Here is a 19,039-nt window from a genome sequence, read left to right as displayed (position 1 = left end):
GACGGGGGCGGGGGTTTGGTGGCAGCTTGTTCGCTCACGTTGCACTTTATGTCATCATCAAAGGGCTTGTTTCCCCCCTCACCATCTTACCCGCTGACACTGTCGCAGCAGCCGGTCCTTCATGGTGCTGATGTCATCACAGGTCCCGGACCCGGCAACAACCCGGCGGCAGGGCTCGCCCACTCCCAATCTAGAGCTATGATCGCCGCCGCCGCCCGCCGCCGCGACACGAGCCACAACGAGCTGTACTATGAAGAGGCGGAGCACGAGCGGCGGGTCCGGAAGCGCAAAGCGCGGTGAGTTCGGTTCTCCTTTCTCCAGATGGCCCAGTTCTCCCAGACAGACCCCCCCTGACCTACAGGGTCTGGTTTCTTTCCTCAGGCTGGTGGTGGCGGTGGAAGAGGCCTTCACCCACATCAAGCGGATGCAGGAGGAGGAGCAGAAAAAGTCTCCGGGGGACGTGATGGACCCCCGAGAGGCGGCCCAGGCCATCTTCCCCTCCATGACCCGAGCGCTGCAGAAATACCTGAGGACCACCAAGCAGCAGCACTGCCACAGCATGGAGAGCATCCAGCAGCACCTGGCCTTCTGCATCACCAACAACATGACGCCCAAGGTGCGCCCCAGCAGCCATCTGAACACGACTTCTTGAACGCGCTTCAAGCGTGCAGTACTCTAGTTCAAAGGACGCTACCAGATACTGGCACACGGCACGAAATGTCGAAGCGGTGAAAATCTGGTGAATCTTGCTCCAGGCTTTTTCTTTTACAGCTCTATTCCCATATAACGTTCAGCACACGCTCAGTAGAGCCACGTTTTGTACGTAGAGCAGAAAACAGACTTAAAAACTTGGAAGCGGCCACTTGAACGCACCTTTCCAAGCCCAGTGTGAACATAGCACGAGGTTCTTCGGGGGTCTTGTGCAAAATAACACGTTCATTCTTTACAGGCGTTCCTGGAGAGCTACCTGACCCCAGGACCCACCCTGCAGTACAGCCGGGACCGATGGCTGGCCCGCCAGTGGACGCTAATCAGCGAAGCGTCGGTCACCAGCGGCCTGCGAGACGGAACCGTCTTCCTGCTGAAGTGCGTGGACTTCAGTCTGGTGATCGCCGCCAAAAAGATCCCCTTCGTGCAGATGTCCGAGGAGTACATCGACCCCAAATCCCACAAGTTTGTCCTGCGACTACAGTCTGAAACCTCGGTGTAGGACCTGCTTTTGTTCGCGTCTCACTCTTCGTCACGTCACCTTAAGTGTTTGAAGGTTTTTATTTGTACTTTTTCAGATTTTTTATAAATATTATATATGAATCTATTTACACACTCACATTTAAATTTATTGATCTTTTGATGTTTGGCTGGGAGGATCTGGACGCCTCCTTTTCTTGTGTCCACTCAATCACGTATAACGCTTGAGACGCCGACCCGAACTGAAATAAGAGGCTCGCTGGGAGATTACGGGACTATCAAGGGACTGCGGCTCCGTCTGGAACCTTCCTGTCGTCTTCTGCAGCAGGAACTTTTTAAGTGAAACCCTTTTTGGCGGCTCTGCACAGCGGCGTTCCCGCCATTTCACTGTGAGTCACTCTGTCCGCAAGTCATCCATGGACCTGCGTCGCTTTTAAACGCCTGTTTAAATGTCGTCAGGGTGTGTTTTTCACCTGTGCCGATTTTAACGGGCAAAGAAATAAACTTGGGATGCCAAATTTTCCTTAAAAGTTCAGCACAAAAGAAGCTTCTTTTGTTTATTTGGTTTCAATCCAATTCTGCAAGCAGGTGTGTTCGAAAACGCACAACACGGTTTCCATCACAGACGGCTGACCTCAAACCAAACACGGATTTGCATTAAATGCACCTTTTTTTTTTCTATGAAAAAAAAAAAAAAAGCCACAGGAAATCACCTGTTTGTAAACACATCACAGCTCCAGGACTTTGGCAAACCTCCAAACTGTATTCTCTATGCTGCTCTCAAAGCATCTCTGATCACTCCAAAAGAAAAAATCTGAATCATTTCCACACAAACGTCAACTCAAGTATAATGTGGATAATAAGAAATGAACTTTATTATTTGTCTTTGTGGTCTTTGTCACCTCACCCGTCTGCGATCGTGAGTAAAAATCCCTAAAATGAGCTTTGATTTCTCCTTTAGGGCTCAAATATTTAAGATGGAAATGTTTTCTATTTCTAAATCTGACCTTTCTACTGCATCCAAAAATCCTTATTTTCTTAAAATAAGTTTGAGACTTTTTTTTAAATAAAAAATAAAGAAGTGGACTTGAACTGGAAAGAGAATCTAAATAGAGAAGCTTTAAGATAAAATTAGGACAATAAATGAAATGAAGCAGAATTTTATTTAATAAAAACTCAACGAATATGCTGAAACGTTAACTGTGAAAAAAAATTTCTCTCCCTTTTTCGAAGGATTTTGATTTTATCATCATCACTGATTATCAAAAAACAACCGTAGATTTTTAATAAAGATGCACCTTGTTAAATGTAAAATGTATATCTTAGCTTATGAGATTTTGTCTAAATACCAAAAAGAGTATTTTTAGAACCTTGTTTTTTGAAAAGATGAGGCCGGAAACCAAAGGTATTTCAGCATACACACCTTCTACAAACTTTCACGCATGGTGGTGGAGAGATGGTGGTCTGGGCTGGTTTGCATTCACTTAGCTGACTAAAAACATTGTTTTCACATAGAATTATCCTAAAAAAAAAACAACTCCTCAAAGCACATTTTGCATATTTAACATTTTATGTCTTAAATTTTAACAGATAAAACATGGAAAAAAAAACTATTAAATTAAGAGACTTCAGCAGCAGGTAACAAGGACATGAAGGCTTTTATTGTGAAAAATGCAGCATTAATTTTAGACTCGAAAAGAGCACTTTAGCCAAGTGAAGGAGTTTACAGAGGCTCCTGTTTTTTTCATATTCTTAACTGTATATATTTATAAAGAACAGATTTTACTAACAGATTTGTGTCACGTCTCAGAAAACTCCTCTATTCTCTATTTGTCATCTGTGAAGACCAGTTGAAGATCCGACACTCCCTCCTTGTGGCCACATCCGGTACTGCAAGGGGTTGACCCTCAAAGGTGGAAAAAAAAGCAGTTCTGCTTTTATTTTGTAGGAAAACCTCTGTTTTTCCACCAAATCAAGAGATGCTGATAGTGGTTTAAGTCATGTGACCAGGTAGCTGTAGTTTTCTACTTTCTGGAGGATTCACTTGTTTGCAAACTGTCTTTGTTTATGTAAACCGTGTGTTTGTGTGTGTGTGTGCTTCGTCTCCTCTTCATCCTCACCATCTGTCACTTTCTGGTTCTTTTTCAGACCTTCTCACCTTTAATTGACAGATTTCTGAAGCTGGTGTGACGTTTCAGCACTAAACATTTTAGATTTCTGGATCATTAGCGTTCGTGAAACATTATTTCTATTACTATTTTGTTGTGTTGAAACAGTACAAAAATAACTATCGTAGCCTAACTTCTTTAAATTTCTCTGGAGACGTAGATAGCAGGATTTTTTAGGTTCTAAATACCTTTAAAACATAAACAAAGTACCTTCAAATATTCATATTAAGCCTTAGTTTAGTGTATTGATATTTTAATAACACATAAATTCAAACAGACTTAAATTAATTCAACTTGGCGACTAAACAAGGAAGTAAACTTTATAAAAAAGAGAACTGTGTTGTTTATATTTAAATAAATCTATAGTATTCATTTGAACAAGTGGAAAATCTTGAGGAAAATGAATAATTTTTAAAAATCCTTATTTTAAATAATTTTTATAATTAGAATAACAGAAAATACATGCATTTTTTGAATTTAATATTAAATTTTGTATGTTTTGAAGTAAATAAAATAGTTGTAAAATGGTGTAAGGCAAAAAGAAAAAAAATGGTTTTAATTACTTCACAGGAAATAAAATGTTCTAAAAACATTAAAGACAGGTCAAACCAGTTACATCTGACCCTGGATTAGCAAAATTAAGGAATAAAATGTTTGCTTTTGCCATTTCTCCTCCCCTATAGTTTTCTCAACCACTCTTGACGAATTAAAAAAAGACTTTTTCACATCCATGTAGCTTTTCACTCGTCATCCATTAGGAAGTCACCTACAATCTTGGATTTTTCCTCTTTAGGATCAGCAGGACTTTATAAGCTGTGATTATTTAGTTGCTGTTCAGTTCAGTCACTGCAGACAAACATCAGTCTGTGCGTCTCCAGTTTTTCTTCCTCTTGTTTTTTCTGAAGCCAGCCCGCTGTTGAGTTTATCAGCTCCTCCATATGTAGCACCTTCCTGGCCCGGCTGGGGGCTAGCTAACGCTCTCATCTGTCGCCTTGCATTAGGTGTCCTGCCCCGCCGAGTGACATGCCCAGGCTGAATATCGGCTCCTGTTTTTTGGTGGGGGGGGCCTTATTTTGGTGGCATTTTGTTGTCATGGAGCTCAGCTGTAATTGGCTCGCCGTCAGCCTGTCAGAGCCGCGCAGCCGGCCGGGGCTTGTGGGTAAATGAATGTCAGCGGCGCAGGACCAAAAAAAAAAACCCAACAACCTCATCGCTCCCTGAGCCTGGGGAGCGAGGCGGCTTGTCGGAACTCATCTGTCCTCCGCTTAACGTATGTAACACCCCCCCCCATTCCCCACTTCCTAAAGAGGAAGAGGATGGATTGGGAGGAAAATGAGGAGCATTTGCATCTAAATGGAGTGTTTTCTCCCCCGTTTCTGCGTCTCCAGTTTGTCTGTGATGACTTGGCTTTGAGCTGAAGATCAGCACTAATACATCTGGCCTCCTGTCTGTTCTGTGCCGCCTTACATTCCTCCCTGCAGTCAGCGTTTATGAAGGATCCCAGCAACCCCCCCCCCTTAGGTCCCGCAGAACATTTGCACCATGACTCTGCCGTCTTTTCGTTTTCTTCCTCCGCCTCAGGTCCGGTTGTAAACACATCCAAAGCCGACGCGGTGATGCTGACGCCCCGTCGACCCGCAGCATCACAGCCGACTCCAGGGGAGCAATGATTCTCACACGGCCTTGGAATTATTTATTCATGTTCAGCGGCTCCGTGTTTGCTGTTTTACGGCCGGTCTCACCCCAGTTGACCCCCCCCCCCCCCCCCCCCCCCCCCCCCCCCCTCAATGTCCAAGACTCGGCTTCCATTAGCAGGCAAAACATTTCTGAATTATTTACTAGGGTTTGAATAATTCAAGGGGAAAGCGCTCATGACAGGGGAACAAATCTCCCGCTTTGGTAAGAACTAATTATGCAGATCTTCTGCGACTTTTCTCACACTTTGATTGTTTTAATTATTAATGTTTACCAAAGCCTTGAGCATTTAGTTTTAATGTATACAGGTTTATTTATCCTTTATGACAAGTTAGAATAATGATTTTCCAAAGTGAATTCAACATTTCAGCCTCTTGGGGGCATCAGAAGGCTTCAGTAAATCTTTCAGTTTCATCGTAAATAACACCTTTAACACTTTCATTGTATTCTGCGTCCTAAATGACTGTTTTTTTTTCTTCTGTAAAACTGAACTTATTAAGGTTTAAACTTTCATGTCCATGTCTGTCTGAAAAGTGTAGGAAGTGTGTAGTGAATGTTTTTACAGCCTAAAGACATCTATAATCCTAATCTATGGATTTCACTAATAAATCCCGGGATAAACGGGGAACTCTGTGATTTCCCAAAATCCTCTCTTTAAAAAAAAAAAAATCTTAATTTCCTTAAAAAACTACCAACTGTATCAACTACTTTCTTAAAAGATGCTACATTTTCAACACAAAAAGATTTGGAAAGGGATCCGGTTTCCGCCTTCATTCGTCGTCTTCCTCGTCCGGGTCTTGATCCCCCTCCTCTTCATCTTCTGGAACCAAGTGGTCGTTGTCGTGGTCGTCTGCAAACTCGTCGTCGTCCTCTGTGTTTACTCGCCCGGAGAGAACGTCCTCGATCCAGTCCTCCAGCTCCTCCGCCGTGGGCAGGTCCTCGTCGTCGGACATGTCCAGCCAAACGCTGTCGGCCTAAAAGGCAACACCAACAAGTCAGTTACTTGTTCCTTTTGGAGAGCGCTCTGATCCTACAAGCCTTAAGCCCTGGTCACAACTGCCCTTAAGTAGAGCGTGAATGTTACTCTACAGCAGGAGGGGCCAAACTTTGTGACTCGTGGGGCATGAAGGGTTCTAAAACCTGTCAGAAGGGCCGCACCAGGGGCAGGGAGGTAAAGTGTTTGGTAGCCCAACTCACAAGAGAAAGAAGGAAAAAAAAGACAAATATTTAAAGTTGATGTAAAACAGAACATCTTGGAGGTCTTTGATTTAAAACTGGAGCTTTTGTTCTCATTTTGGTGCTTATTCCGTCGTTTGGTTGAACGCTGCTCTCATGGGGGGTTGGAGTGATCGGAAAAAGGCTACAACAAAAACTAGACTACGACACAAAAAAAGTTTGACTCGGAAAACAAAAAACCTCCAAAAAAACAAAAACAAACTCTTCCAACACGACATGAACGCAAACTAAGTTTCTGCACCCAAATAAAGGGCCATTTATTTATTTGTAGAGCCCCATCTATGGGGAGACACCAGAATTACATGGGAAATAAAACATTATTATCATTAAGGATTATCTATATAATTGACTCCATCTTGACAGGCCAAATTAAAGAGATTAACGGGCCGCAGTGTGCCCACCCCTGCTCCACATGCACACACACGAACACACACATACACGTCATGTGTGCAACATTTGTACTTACCTTACTAACGACCGGAGTGTGGCGCAAGGGTACCGTACAACATCAGCATCATCCCTACATCATAAGTGCGCGCACGATACATTTGCATCACACACACAACAATCCTACGTTTCATTTTCAGCGAGCTTCAAGAGAACAGAAAAACACACCTGGGTTCGTGTGACCAAAGCTTTACTTACATCAGTGACGTTGACGACACCAATTTGGGGTCTGAACAGATCCAACTTGAAGGTCTTTTCCCAGTAAGTGGTCAACTAAAGGACGTACCAAGTTGGCTTATCAGTTATTCAAGACCATGAGTGGGTTTCTGAAGAGCAAGAAATGTATGTAGAAATATTTTAAAAAAAAAGGTGAGGCAGAACCAGGGGGAAGTCATCAGGGTCGATCCAAACAATGCTAAGCTCGGGGTTGTTGGTGTTGTCCCGGGCCACATCTTTCAGGATCTCCAGGAACTCGTAGCCATCTGAAGACAAAAGAGAGGGGTTGTGTCGCATAAAGAGCCAAGCTTCCCCCAAAGAGCAACAAATGTGGCTTTGGGACCTGGATCCTCTTCCTCTGCAAAAGCAACAATATGGATTCCGTCCATGTCATCCTCCTGTGGATGATTTACAGAGAAGATTCAGCATAAATGAGACTGTAGTCGTACCAAAATGCATTCTCCGTCCGCTCTACTCACCCAGGTTTCAAACATGTTCTCCGCCCGGAGCTTCCTCAGAGTCGCCCTGCAAGAATCAACCGTCAACAAAGTCCTCATTTCAACAGGACGTATTATTCAATCCACCTTCTGTGTTGGGTGACAAATTCAACGATGTCCATCTCTGACAGAGGCCTGCCGGGCAGGACAGCTGGCTCCTCCATGAACGGCTCGTAAAAGTTAACCGCATTCATCTTCAAGGAGAGATGTTTGGCTACCTAAAGGAAGAAACATTGGAGAAAGCTGTCATGAATTCACTTTTTGGTTAAAAAGGTGTAATGTATCAGTTAGCTTTATCATGAAGCAACTCTTAGCATGGAAACAAAAAAACTGGTAAAATGTTATAGTTTCTATTTATACAACGTTACATTTAAAAAAAATATATTTTTTAGTTAATTTTCTAAATGTTTTTTGTAATATTACCACTCCCTTAACTTTTCAGTAAATAAAAAAACAAACAAAGGTTGATAAACATTTTTCTATATCTATTTTTTACTTTTTTTCTAAACTTCTTACGTATTCTTTACGTTAGAAGTTTTGCTTAAATTGAGATAAAAACAGAGTTTCGTGAAGATGAATCAAACTGTTGTTTGGACTTACAGATTTATCAAACGTCGCAAAGAATTTGATGTAAGGTTGAAACCGCTCAGACGCCTCCTGAAAAGCTTTATAGTCTGAAATTCAAAAGAGAAATCCGCAACGAGGGGAAAAGAAATGCCAAAAATTCAAGTTTAGCATTCTGGTCATCCCTTTCTAGAAACGTGATGTGGAAGGTGAGCAGTAAAAGTAATTCTCTTCCTGATTTTAGACGGCTCCCTGTAAATCAGGTGTGTCTTAATGCACTTTTACACACTTGTAACATGCCCCTGCCTTAACAAGGTCACAACCGCGGAGCAACCTTTCAGTGAACAGATGTGGGCTTCATGATGAAAATTCCAGCCGCTGTCATGTCAGAGCAGATAGCATCTTGGATTATCTCCCCCTTTCTTGTGTGAAAAAAACTATAATTGCGGTTTGACCTATTAGATGGAGAACTGGAGGCTATTTAAAGCCTCTCCTGAGACGGAGTGAAAGTGTCTGGAGTCTGGTTTGTCCCTAACTGGGCTCCATCATTGGGCTCTGTTCACCTGTGGGGTTTATTTGCATTTGGGGAACACAGCAGTGCATTGCAGGCGTATCGGATCGTGTGCGAGAGTGTAAAAACTGACAGGAATCCTCTCCTTTGAAGTAACCAATGAGGCGGATGTCTTCCTCCATTCTCTCGAACGCTCGCAGCTCCATCGCACTGTTGATGATCTCTACTGGGTCCTCCAGCACCTAGAGGATGTTAGGAGAAAGTTAGCTGGTTTCTAAACTTTCATCGTGTTTATTGAAATTTTTTTGTAAGTTTTTTTTACTGAATTAATTATTTGAGTAGTTATTTTAAATACAATCTGATGATTTTGATCAACATTTGAGATTTACTGCACAGTATGCAGTGATTTTGATCCAGAATGTCATTCATTTAAAAAAAAATGCTATAAATAATAATTTCTAGTTTATTACATTAAATGTGCCTAAAAACAATTATTAACAAAACAGTTTTTAAAAATAAAAGCTTTCCTTAATTTCTTTATTATTTTTTTCATTTTAATCCAATTTCCTGATGAAAAAACACTTCCTGTCCACTATAGAGGCACTTGCTTAGCGTATAATGTCTCCAGACAGCAATAAAGGTATGAACAAAGAAACAAAATGTCAGTTTGAATCAAAGTTATATAACTTTAATCTGCTAAACTGAATGTTTTAGTTTATAACTAGGGTGCCAAAATGTTACAGATTAAACTCATCACTCTGTATTGCAGGTATACGATGGAATTTAAGGGCCACGAAAGAAAAAAGAAAATTACGAGATTTTAAGTCGTAGATTTACAAGAAAAAAAACTCGTAAATTTACGAGAAAAAAACCTGTAATTTTACGAGATTAAAGTGGAGGTGAGCATACAGAGCAGCTAGTGAACGCCGCACAGCAGCAGAGCAGAGCGACTAAACTTAGTTGAACAGGTGAGCTGAATGTTTATTGATAACGTTCCAAATGTTTGGAAGCTCATTTGTTTGATTTCTGATTTATTAATGTTTTATTCATTGATGGTTGGTTTGCAGGATCTCTGCAGCCGTTGATGAAGACGTCGGTATCCCTGCAGCTGTCCACTTCAATCCTTTCTTCCTCCACCAAAGACAAGATCTCTATGTTTGTGTGACGCTTCTGAGGAGGAGTAGCACTTTTTTGGCATTTTCAACGTCCTAATGCTAATATAACTGATTATCTTTATTCCTCTTTATTGTTTTATGCTGAAACGGGATGTTTCATCTGGAGGAGGGGGCGTATGTAACACTGTTTACTTCCATTGGTGTTCGGATGACAGGTTCTTGACGTAAAGGGACAAATGAACTTCAGGTTATGTGAATGAAAAGGAGAATAAAGGCTGCAGCGGTTCTCTACACCCAAACGTGTCTCTGAGCTCCTTATTTTACAGATGAAACTCCGCTTTACCAACACCGAACCCCGGAAAGCCTGCTCCACTGAAAATAATCTGGTTTTGAGTCGCTAAAAGGTTCCGAATCTCTTTGTTTTTTTTAAACCCATCCGGTAATAAAGCTTCACAAAAGGCTCCACATTTCATCTTCAGGCAAGGCTCTAATAAACAGAAAACTTTGGTGTTTTTTCCTCTTTAATCTATGACTTGTTCTCGTAAATTTACGGGAAAAAAATATATGACTTAAAAGTCGTGATTTAAAAAAAAATGTTTTTTTTTGTAAACTGGCCCTAAAACTCCGTCGTACAGGTGAGATTGCAGTAATCCACACATCCCTGCTTTAAAATAAGCACAAAATATCCCTTTAATCTGAACTCCAGGGGTTCTAGTGAAGCTGCAGCTCTTTAAAGCAAAAAAACCCCAACTCACATCCAACAGAAACTCCACCAAAGTGTCTGCTGAGAGCTCCCCGTCAAACTCAATGACACGGTCGTCCTTGAAGACGTACAAGCTGCCCACCTCCTCCAAACCTGGTTTACAAAGCAGATCGATTGTTTGTGACAAGGAGGGGCTTCAGCATTGAGAGGGTCTTGTGGCGACTTCTGCTGAAAGATTTCACACATTTATTGGTTTAAGAAACGAAGCCAGTCAGAGACGTCTGATGGTTAAAGCAGCTGCTCATTTAGAGAGAGGGTGGACAAAAATAGGCTTGAAACCTTCAAAACGATGTTGTGCTGGTATGAACTAAAGTGCAACTTGACATTTATATTCTTACAAGTGAGGCATTCCACATATACATATGTATGTATATGTATGTATATGTGGTGGGGATTTCAACGCAATTCTTGATTTAAAACTCGATACAACAAGTATAAAAAGAAGCAATAGAAAAGCAACTAAAATGCTCAATACCACGCTTGGGGAGATTGGGATGGTAGATGTTTGGAGAGGGCTTCACCCGACAGATAGAGACTACACATATTACTCAGCACCTCACTCTGTACATTCCAGAATAGATTATTTTTTTATTGGGAAAGAAAATTATTACAGAGTTGATGAATGCAGAATTGGAGTAGCGGATGTGTCAGATCACAGCGCAATTTATTTAACTCTAAATCTTGAAAGTAAATTGAAAAGCACAGTCTGGAGACTAAATGTAGGACTTCTTAATAATCAGTCAATAGTTGATCAAGTCAAACAAGAAATTAAGACATTTAAGGATGAAAATGATAACGGCCTCGTGAACCCATTAATACTGTGGGATTCATTGAAAGCAGTGATGAGAGGGAACCTGATTGCCAAGGCAACACATCTAAAGAAGAAAAGATTGGAAACATACAATAAATTATTGCATGATTTAAAAGTCCAAGAAAACGAATTTAAATTAAATAAAAATAATGAATCACAAAAGGAAATCAAAAAATTGCAACTACAAATTGAAAAACATTTAGATTTTGAAATTGAAAAGAAAGCCCGATACATGAAGCAGACACATTATGAACTTGGCCCAAAATACACTAGATTGTTAGCTAGAAAGCTACGCAAGCAGCAAGTAGATTCTGCAATCCCAAATATCAAAGACCCACTCTCTCAAGAAATTCATTCGGATCCACAAAAAATAGAAAACACCTTTTACTGTTATTATAGCAGTTTGTACTCACAAGAGGGCGCCACTGACAGGGGAGCAATTAAAAGTTTTTTAGACAAACTAGATCTACCTTGTATAGGACAAATCCAAAATAAAATAATAACAAAGGAAATAACACAACAAGAAGTTGAAAAGGCAATAGGTAGATTTAAAACAAATAAAGCTCCAGGTAGTGATGGATTCCCCATAGAGTGGTACAGAAAATTTAAACTGGAACTAATGCCACTTTTACTAAGAGCCCTAAATTATACCCACAAAGAAGGTAGGACTCCACCTTCATGGAAAGACGCAATAATCACTTTAATCCCCAAGGAAAATAAAGATAGACAGAATTGCACTAATTATAGACCAATATCAATGCTAAACGTGGATTATAAAATCTATACATCAATCTTAACTAAAAGATTTGAAACATTTATTGCTGAGTTAATTGATGAAGACCAAACTGGTTTTGTGAGAGGCAGACAAACCCAGGATAACATTAGAAGAAGCCTGCATGTAATTCACACCATAACTAAAAACAAAATAAAAGCAGCTCTAATTAGCCTTGATGCAGAAAAGGCTTTTGATAGGGTGAACTGGGATTTCCTCTACCAAACCCTAGAGAAATTTGGATTCACACAGAACTCAATTAAATGTATAAAAGCCATCTATGACAAGCCTACAGCTAGAATAAAAATAAACGGCTCCCTCACAGACCGATTCGAGTTAAAAAGAGGAACGAGGCAGGGCTGCGGCATCAGTCCGACTCTTTTTGCTCTATATATTGAGCCACTGGCCCAGGCCATCCGGCAGTGCGAGGAACTAGAAGGAATTAAAATTGACGGCAGAGAACAAAAAATTGGATTATTTGCAGACGATGTGTTACTGTTCTTAAAGAACATAAACACTTCCATGCCTAAACTAATGACACTCCTGAAAGAATTTAACTCTCTTGCGGGATATAAATTAAATATTTCTAAAACTCAAACCCTGCTTTTCAACCACTCCCCATCAGAAAAAACTGCATCTAGCTACAATATTAAGTGGGACAATAAAAGAATTAAGTACCTTGGAGTCTTTTTACCCAAAAATTTGTCACTCCTATACGAAGAAAATTATAATACAGTTAACTTAAACATCAATCTGGATATTAAGAGGTGGTCAACTTACCCTTTCGATTTAACAGATAGGATAAATGTGGTGAAAATGAACATCTTACCAAGGCTACTCTTCCTATTCCAGTCACTTCCAATAGAAATACCTTCCAAGCAGTTCATAGAATGGGACAGGATGATATCCAGATTTATATGGGAAGGGAAAAAACCCAGGATTAGATATGTAACATTACAATTGCCTAAAGATAAAGGGGGAATGTCTCTCCCCAATCTGAAATTATATTTTTTTGCAGCACAGATACGCTACATTTGCTGTTGGTGTGACTCTGAATACTATTCCAGGTGGAAAGAGATTGAGATAGGTGTATCAGGACACCCGATTCAGACCCTTTTAGGAGAGGAGGACTTACCAAACAACATTACTACATTATTAAATCCAATAACAACATATACTATGGAACTTTGGCAAAAGGTAGTACGGCAATTAAGGCTGAAAAAGGAAAAGAAAATACTTAAATGGATTTATCTTGACAAAGACTTCAAACCAGCAAAAGACGATTCCACATTTAATCAGTGGAGAACAAAGGGGGTTACAGCCTTTGCCACAATCACAAACAAAAATAAGATGAGGGACTTCCAGGACTTAAAGGTGGAATTTGGACTCACCAACCATGATTTTTTTCGATACCTCCAGGTGAGGGAATATTTTAACAAAGCAATTAGATCAGAAGAGGGGAGTGAACAAAACCCAGTCTTAGAGGTAGTAATTGGAGCGTACCAGCATAAAACATCCAAAATGATCTCTAAACTGTACCACAGCCTCATTTCATGTCAGAAAAACACAACTTTATATGTTAAAGAAAAGTGGGAAAAAGAAATGTCCATCACTATTTCAGAGAAAGAATGGTATTCAACATGTGCATCAACTCAGTCCTCTACCACATCAATGAAATGGAGGGAATTTAATTGGAAAAACCTCATGCGTTTCTTTATTACACCTTCAATTAAAAGTAAACTATCAGCAAATCCACAGATGTGTTGGAGACAGTGTGGTGCAGTAAAGGCAAATCATTCTCATATCTTCTGGAACTGTTCGCAAATAGGACCATTTTGGCATTCCATTCATCATTTCTTAACAAACGCTTTGCGCTACACAATCCCCTTCAAGCAGATAGTATTACATCTGGGCAACATTTCTGAAACAGTCATTTCTCAAGATCAGTATTTGATGAAAATATTCCTGATTGCAGCAAGGAAAGCAATAACTAGAAGATGGCTTAAGCCAGAACCACCAACCATTACAGACTGGACTGAAATAGTGGAGGAGATTTATATTATGGAAAAGATGACTTTTGCTTTAAGATTGAGAGAAAGACATTTTAAGGAAAAATGGGACAAATGGACTGTATATAAAAACTCACAGGCCAATGTATAACGTGTTTACATTTCTGGAATGGTGGCTGACGTGTTCAATTTTCTTTTTTTATTTTCTTGTCTTTTTTATCTATTTATTTTTAGTTATTATCATTCTTTTTCTTTCGTTTTCTTCTCTTTGTAAGATTCAATTCGTTTGATGTCATGTTCAAGTGTCTTATATCTTGTTAACAAAAAAGAAAAATAAACTTAAGTTATAAAAAAAAAAACAAGTGAGGCATTCCAACATTATTAACTCCACTTTTCCTTTTTCTACTTGATAGGCACCCTTATATCATTGTCTTTGACTTTTTTTACACCATCTGCATTAACACTGTAGCAAACTGCATCAAGGTTCACTTGCAAATAAAAAAATGTGATATTTGACTATTCAAAAACAAGAAACTATGGTTGAATAACTTTAATGAAATCCAAAGAAAGGTCTACGTAAATTTGCATTTATGCGTGTTTTGCGCTTCTGTTTCAAACTATCACGTTCAGGCGTCACTATGCAAGTCTTTAAGTCTGTTTTCAGGCTCTACAAACAAAACACACTGACATTGAACACACGTTGCAGGTTAAAAAAGCTGAACTTTGACCAATCAGGGTCTTGGATTTGGCAGTTAGCTTAGACTTTTCAATTCAGTTGGTAATTGCGGGTTTGTACTCGGCAGGAATTCTATGACACAAAGTCTTTCATATATCGAAATAGAGCTGTGAAAGAAAAAGCCTGGAGCAAGACTAAGAAGATTTACACCGCTTCAACATTTTGCACCAAGCCTCGACCAACTGTGAGTGCATGCACTCGTATTGGGTGGTGAAAGTTCAGTGTGAACACCGTATGTTAAAAGCATGTTCAAAAATCCCAGTTTAGCATGTTCTTGAAACCGCGTCACATGTGTACGTGACATGAGATTTGAGCCCCACATTCTGTTGCTAATTTTGACCCAGAAATACCTGCAGTTCCTCAAGTGGCCACTGGTGGCTGGTTTCAGAAAAAGCAGCTTTTTTTTTTTTTTTTTACTTGTGTTGGAAAGTTTGACTTTAAAGCAAATAAAGGTATATAGAGCCTGGTTACAGAAAGTTTCCAATTCTTTTTGTTTTATTTTCTATTCATGTTAGGATAATAAGGAATGGGCTGTTTTTGTTCTTTTTTTTAACGCTGTGGAGTATACAACCGACCCACTTCAGGTTTTATTTTCTCTAGACAGAATCCTTCAGGAGACTAGTTCAGATTATGCCTCCACTGTTTTAGTTCACAGTACATACCGAGCTTTTTCGCGACTTTGGCGTCCTTCTGGGAGTCCACCATTCCAAACGCGATGTCTTTGTTCTCCAGGACTTGAGCTGTAAGCTAGGCGGTTAAACAAACCATTCAACAACAGAGTGACCTTATGAAATCCTTTTAGACAAAACAGGACAAACATTGCATTCACATTGGATATGTAAAGGTATAATTTTTTTGGATGGAAAATACGTTTTTTTGCTTCTGAAAAGAAATATAAAGTTAAATAGTTGCTAAAAGAGATTTGGGTCAAAGTTGTTCTGGTAACCTTTTTTTCCCCCCAACAATACACTGTAATGCTTTTGATAAATGAAACATTTTTGATGCAAAAGGTGAACACACTTCCATCTCACAATAAAGATGTTTTTTTTTATATTCAGATAGTAAATGGTTTTGGGAACAGGCTATAATTACCAGAATGACCTAGAAACTGTCTCTCTGGGTGCGTTTGAGTCACAAAGGAATGCATGGAGCGGGAATGAAACCGCGCACTTCCGAGCTCGCGCAGGTGAAACGGCATCAGAGTCAATCAAACTGACACCAGACAGCAGTTCTTCAGCTTCCAGTTAAGCAAACACGTCAAGGAGACAGACAGACAGGAGGAGGAACGAGGATGCTCGCCGTCGAGGGATCGTTTACCGCGCGGTGATCATTCTTCCGACAGAACCCTCCCCGCGGGGATTTCAGTTCCACTCCAGCGGGATATTGTTAATTCTCGTGTAATCGAACCCATCAAAGTCTCGTGTGTCAGAACGCAACCGCGTTTGCTCTAATCGGCGCTGACGTCTTCTTGGCAGGTCTCAGGTAATTGCATACCTGAAGACGTCGGCTGTAAATGTCACCCGGGAGGTTTGAGGAAAATAAAGACGAGCGATGATGATAAGATGGGGAAAGTTCTGCTGCCTCCTCAGTTCATACTAGAAGAATAATCTATCAAACCTAGTTGTTGGGGGGAAAAAGCTCCTAACATCTCAAACTTGACATTTATCTTTTACATTCTGACCTTAAGAAGGTTCATTTTTTGGGGGGGGTCCCCCCTCCACTTCCCTTCTCCTCACCTCCAGCACCAGCTCCGTCATCTGGAACCGCTTCTGCAGGCCTTTGTTGGCCGGCATGGGTTCGTGGTAGAACAGACACAGCAGGTCGTACCGCTTCAGAGCCTTCTTGTAGTTGCGCTCGCTGATGTCCAGCACCCTGTCCTTGCCGTCAAAGTTGGGAAACTCCAGGCCTTCCTCGGCCCCGCCAGGCAGAACCAGACGGAGGCTCAGGGCGGACAGAAGAGAGAGCCAGATTTGCTGCATTGCTGCTCAGCTGTGAAGGAGTCTGCCAGCCTGATATTTGAGTCAAAAGTCCAAACTCTGGGAGATGCACACCAAAGTGAAACGAGTCCTCCTGTCTGACCTCAGTTTTAGAAGTAATAAAACAATCTCTCTGACGTCTTTCTTCCTCTTCTCCATCTCTCTCTCTCTCTTTCCACGTTTTTCTGCTCTCAAATCCCAGGTGGTTCTCTTTCCTTCTTTTAATCTCTCCATCTATTAAAGGGAACATGGGCAAAAAAAAAACTGGAAATCAATCTTTTACGGGTCTAAATAATAGTCTAAATTTAAACCCTGAATGTTTGTTTAGGACTGATGAGCTTTCAAAATGGGTCTACTTAATGAATTGTACACATGATAGGGCAAAGTGCTGTACATTCACAACTCGGATCTTAGAATTTATCCTATTTTGGCTCTTCTTTAGCTTACTGCTGTCTGGGTCGATAATGAAACAAAGCTAATCTGGTGAAAATGGGGTTTTTAACATGTTCTTGTGGAGTTTTTCCCATTTTTAGAGACTTGTATAAAGAAAATTAAGCTCACACCAAAGGTCTTGCCCTCAACTCGAGAACTCCTGCCGCTCTGCAGAAAGTATGTCCTAGAAAACGACAGTTTGTTTAAAAAAACAGCATAATCATAATTAAAAGACGGATTCTAAAATAGATCATGACTGGAGTAGGACTTTAGGTGGAGTGTGGTTCCTTCAGCTGCAGTCAGAACAGATCTCCACTGCTCCACTTTTCACCAGCCGTCAGTCATAAAGTGATTTCCTTTTTTCTTTTTTTTTTTCCAGAATTTTGTATGAATACTACCAGGCCAATCCAAATTTAGACCACTTGCCCCAGTTTATTTTTCAATGCATAACAGAAAACTCTATTGTGGCAAATAAGAAGTTAAAGCATAAAAAAAATTAATTCAATTCATAAAAGTAGAAGCTATCAACAATGCAGCGGCTGGATAGCTCAGTTGGTTGGGTGTGGGACTGGCACACAGGACAAATTGGGTTTGCTTTGCAGGACTTACAATGAGCCTAATCCAGTGTGGGTCCTTAGGCCAAGACCCTTGGCGTTGCTGCCTATCAGGGTCTCCCAGTGCCTTGAAGATTGTGGTTGTGTTAGGAAGAGCATCCCGTGTAAAAAAAGATTCTGCCAAATCACCCGTGCAAATCAGTGAAAGCTGATTTGATGTGGCGACCCCCTGACAGGATATGCCGAAAGGTAAACAACAACAAGCTATGAACAACTTTTAATAGACAGTTCCCCCATAGTGTAACCCATCGTGTTCTCTTTGGAGGCATGTAAACGTGGAAAGAATAACTTTGTGTTGAACAATTTGTAATTCAGCAATCAGATTCTTTATCAATCATATTTTCCTCTATTTTCAAAGCGTTCCCAGTGGTCTTTTTTAATTATGATCATGCTGTTTTAGGCGATATATGTGGAGTGCAGCAGAAGCAGGAGTTCATTAGAAATTTGCCTCCGAGTTGTGGGCGGGGCTGTAAGCCTCCCTGTGTTTACACTGTCTTCCAATGAGTTATATCGCTAGAGGAGACATCACGTGGTTCCCTCACGGGAGGAGAGCACCGCCATCTTGGTGAGGTCAAGTCACTGCTGCAGTGCATGCATGTGAACACATTTTTGCAAAATGCCACTTCATTGTGCGAGTTTCAACCGCCAAAATCCGAGAAATTAATCCACGAAGGAAAAAGGCATAACATTTCACAGGAAAGTACTAAAACTTCTTCTTTTAATGCTGCAGGGGCTTCATTAATAGAACACATGTTGACATGCATGATGCTGCAGGGCTATTATCAACATGCTGCATGATGTACGTATAATTTGCTGTCGACATAAATGTACACTTTATTTTGTTACCTCTATACAGTATACTAGGACTAGGCTGTTATAGTAATATAGATTTATACATTTCTGACTCAGTGACTGAACTTTTCTTGCAGGTTTCCAATGGATTCAGACTTAAGGAAAAAGTGGATCTTAGCTATCACAAGAGCTAACCCAGATGGATCACTGTGGTACCAACTAGTAATACAGTTTGGCTATGTTCAAAATATTTTGTGGAAACAGATTTTGATAAGACTGGCCAGACTGTTGGCTTGAAACCCGCCACCATACCATCTGTGTTACACCAAATTGATCACTCACATGAATCAGTAAATCTATTGTTTTTCTTTGGGTAAACCTATTGTTAACTTTTTGACTTTTTGTTGACTTATTAACAAAAAGTATATATATTATTATTGAATTTTTATTTGTTTATTGCTATTTATTATTTTTATTGACTTATTATTGATTAATTA

General features: G+C 40.3%; 2 protein-coding genes across 3 annotated transcripts in view; one reads left to right on the top strand and one right to left on the bottom strand.

Moving 5' to 3' along the window:
• vangl1 (VANGL planar cell polarity protein 1) overlaps positions 1 to 1,892 on the top strand; it is a 52,941-nt gene extending 51,049 nt beyond the window's left edge. For both annotated transcript variants that reach the window (XM_011484379.3, XM_020710355.2), the window contains exons 8-10: positions 143 to 296; positions 382 to 616; positions 950 to 1,892. In XM_011484379.3, the coding sequence (XP_011482681.1) occupies positions 143 to 296; positions 382 to 616; positions 950 to 1,210 (650 nt within the window). In that variant the 3' untranslated portion in view covers positions 1,211 to 1,892. The remainder of the gene's footprint in view (positions 1 to 142; positions 297 to 381; positions 617 to 949) is intronic.
• A 3,452-nt stretch (positions 1,893 to 5,344) lies between these two features.
• Positions 5,345 to 16,857, bottom strand: LOC101163627 (calsequestrin-2). The gene is made up of 11 exons (XM_023963574.1): positions 16,465 to 16,857; positions 15,391 to 15,475; positions 10,393 to 10,493; positions 8,656 to 8,764; positions 8,048 to 8,121; positions 7,535 to 7,665; positions 7,430 to 7,475; positions 7,294 to 7,348; positions 7,116 to 7,216; positions 6,933 to 7,007; positions 5,345 to 6,025 (listed from the first exon to the last, which is right to left on the bottom strand). Exons 1-11 carry the CDS (start codon positions 16,705 to 16,707, stop codon positions 5,822 to 5,824), a joined length of 1,224 nt encoding a protein of 407 aa, XP_023819342.1. The 5' UTR covers positions 16,708 to 16,857; the 3' UTR covers positions 5,345 to 5,821.
• Positions 16,858 to 19,039: the final 2,182 nt, after the last annotated feature.

Source organism: Oryzias latipes, chromosome 2 (assembly GCF_002234675.1).
Source record: "Oryzias latipes chromosome 2, ASM223467v1".
Lineage (NCBI taxonomy): Eukaryota > Metazoa > Chordata > Actinopteri > Beloniformes > Adrianichthyidae > Oryzias > Oryzias latipes.
This window is presented reverse-complemented; position numbering and strand designations above follow the sequence as displayed.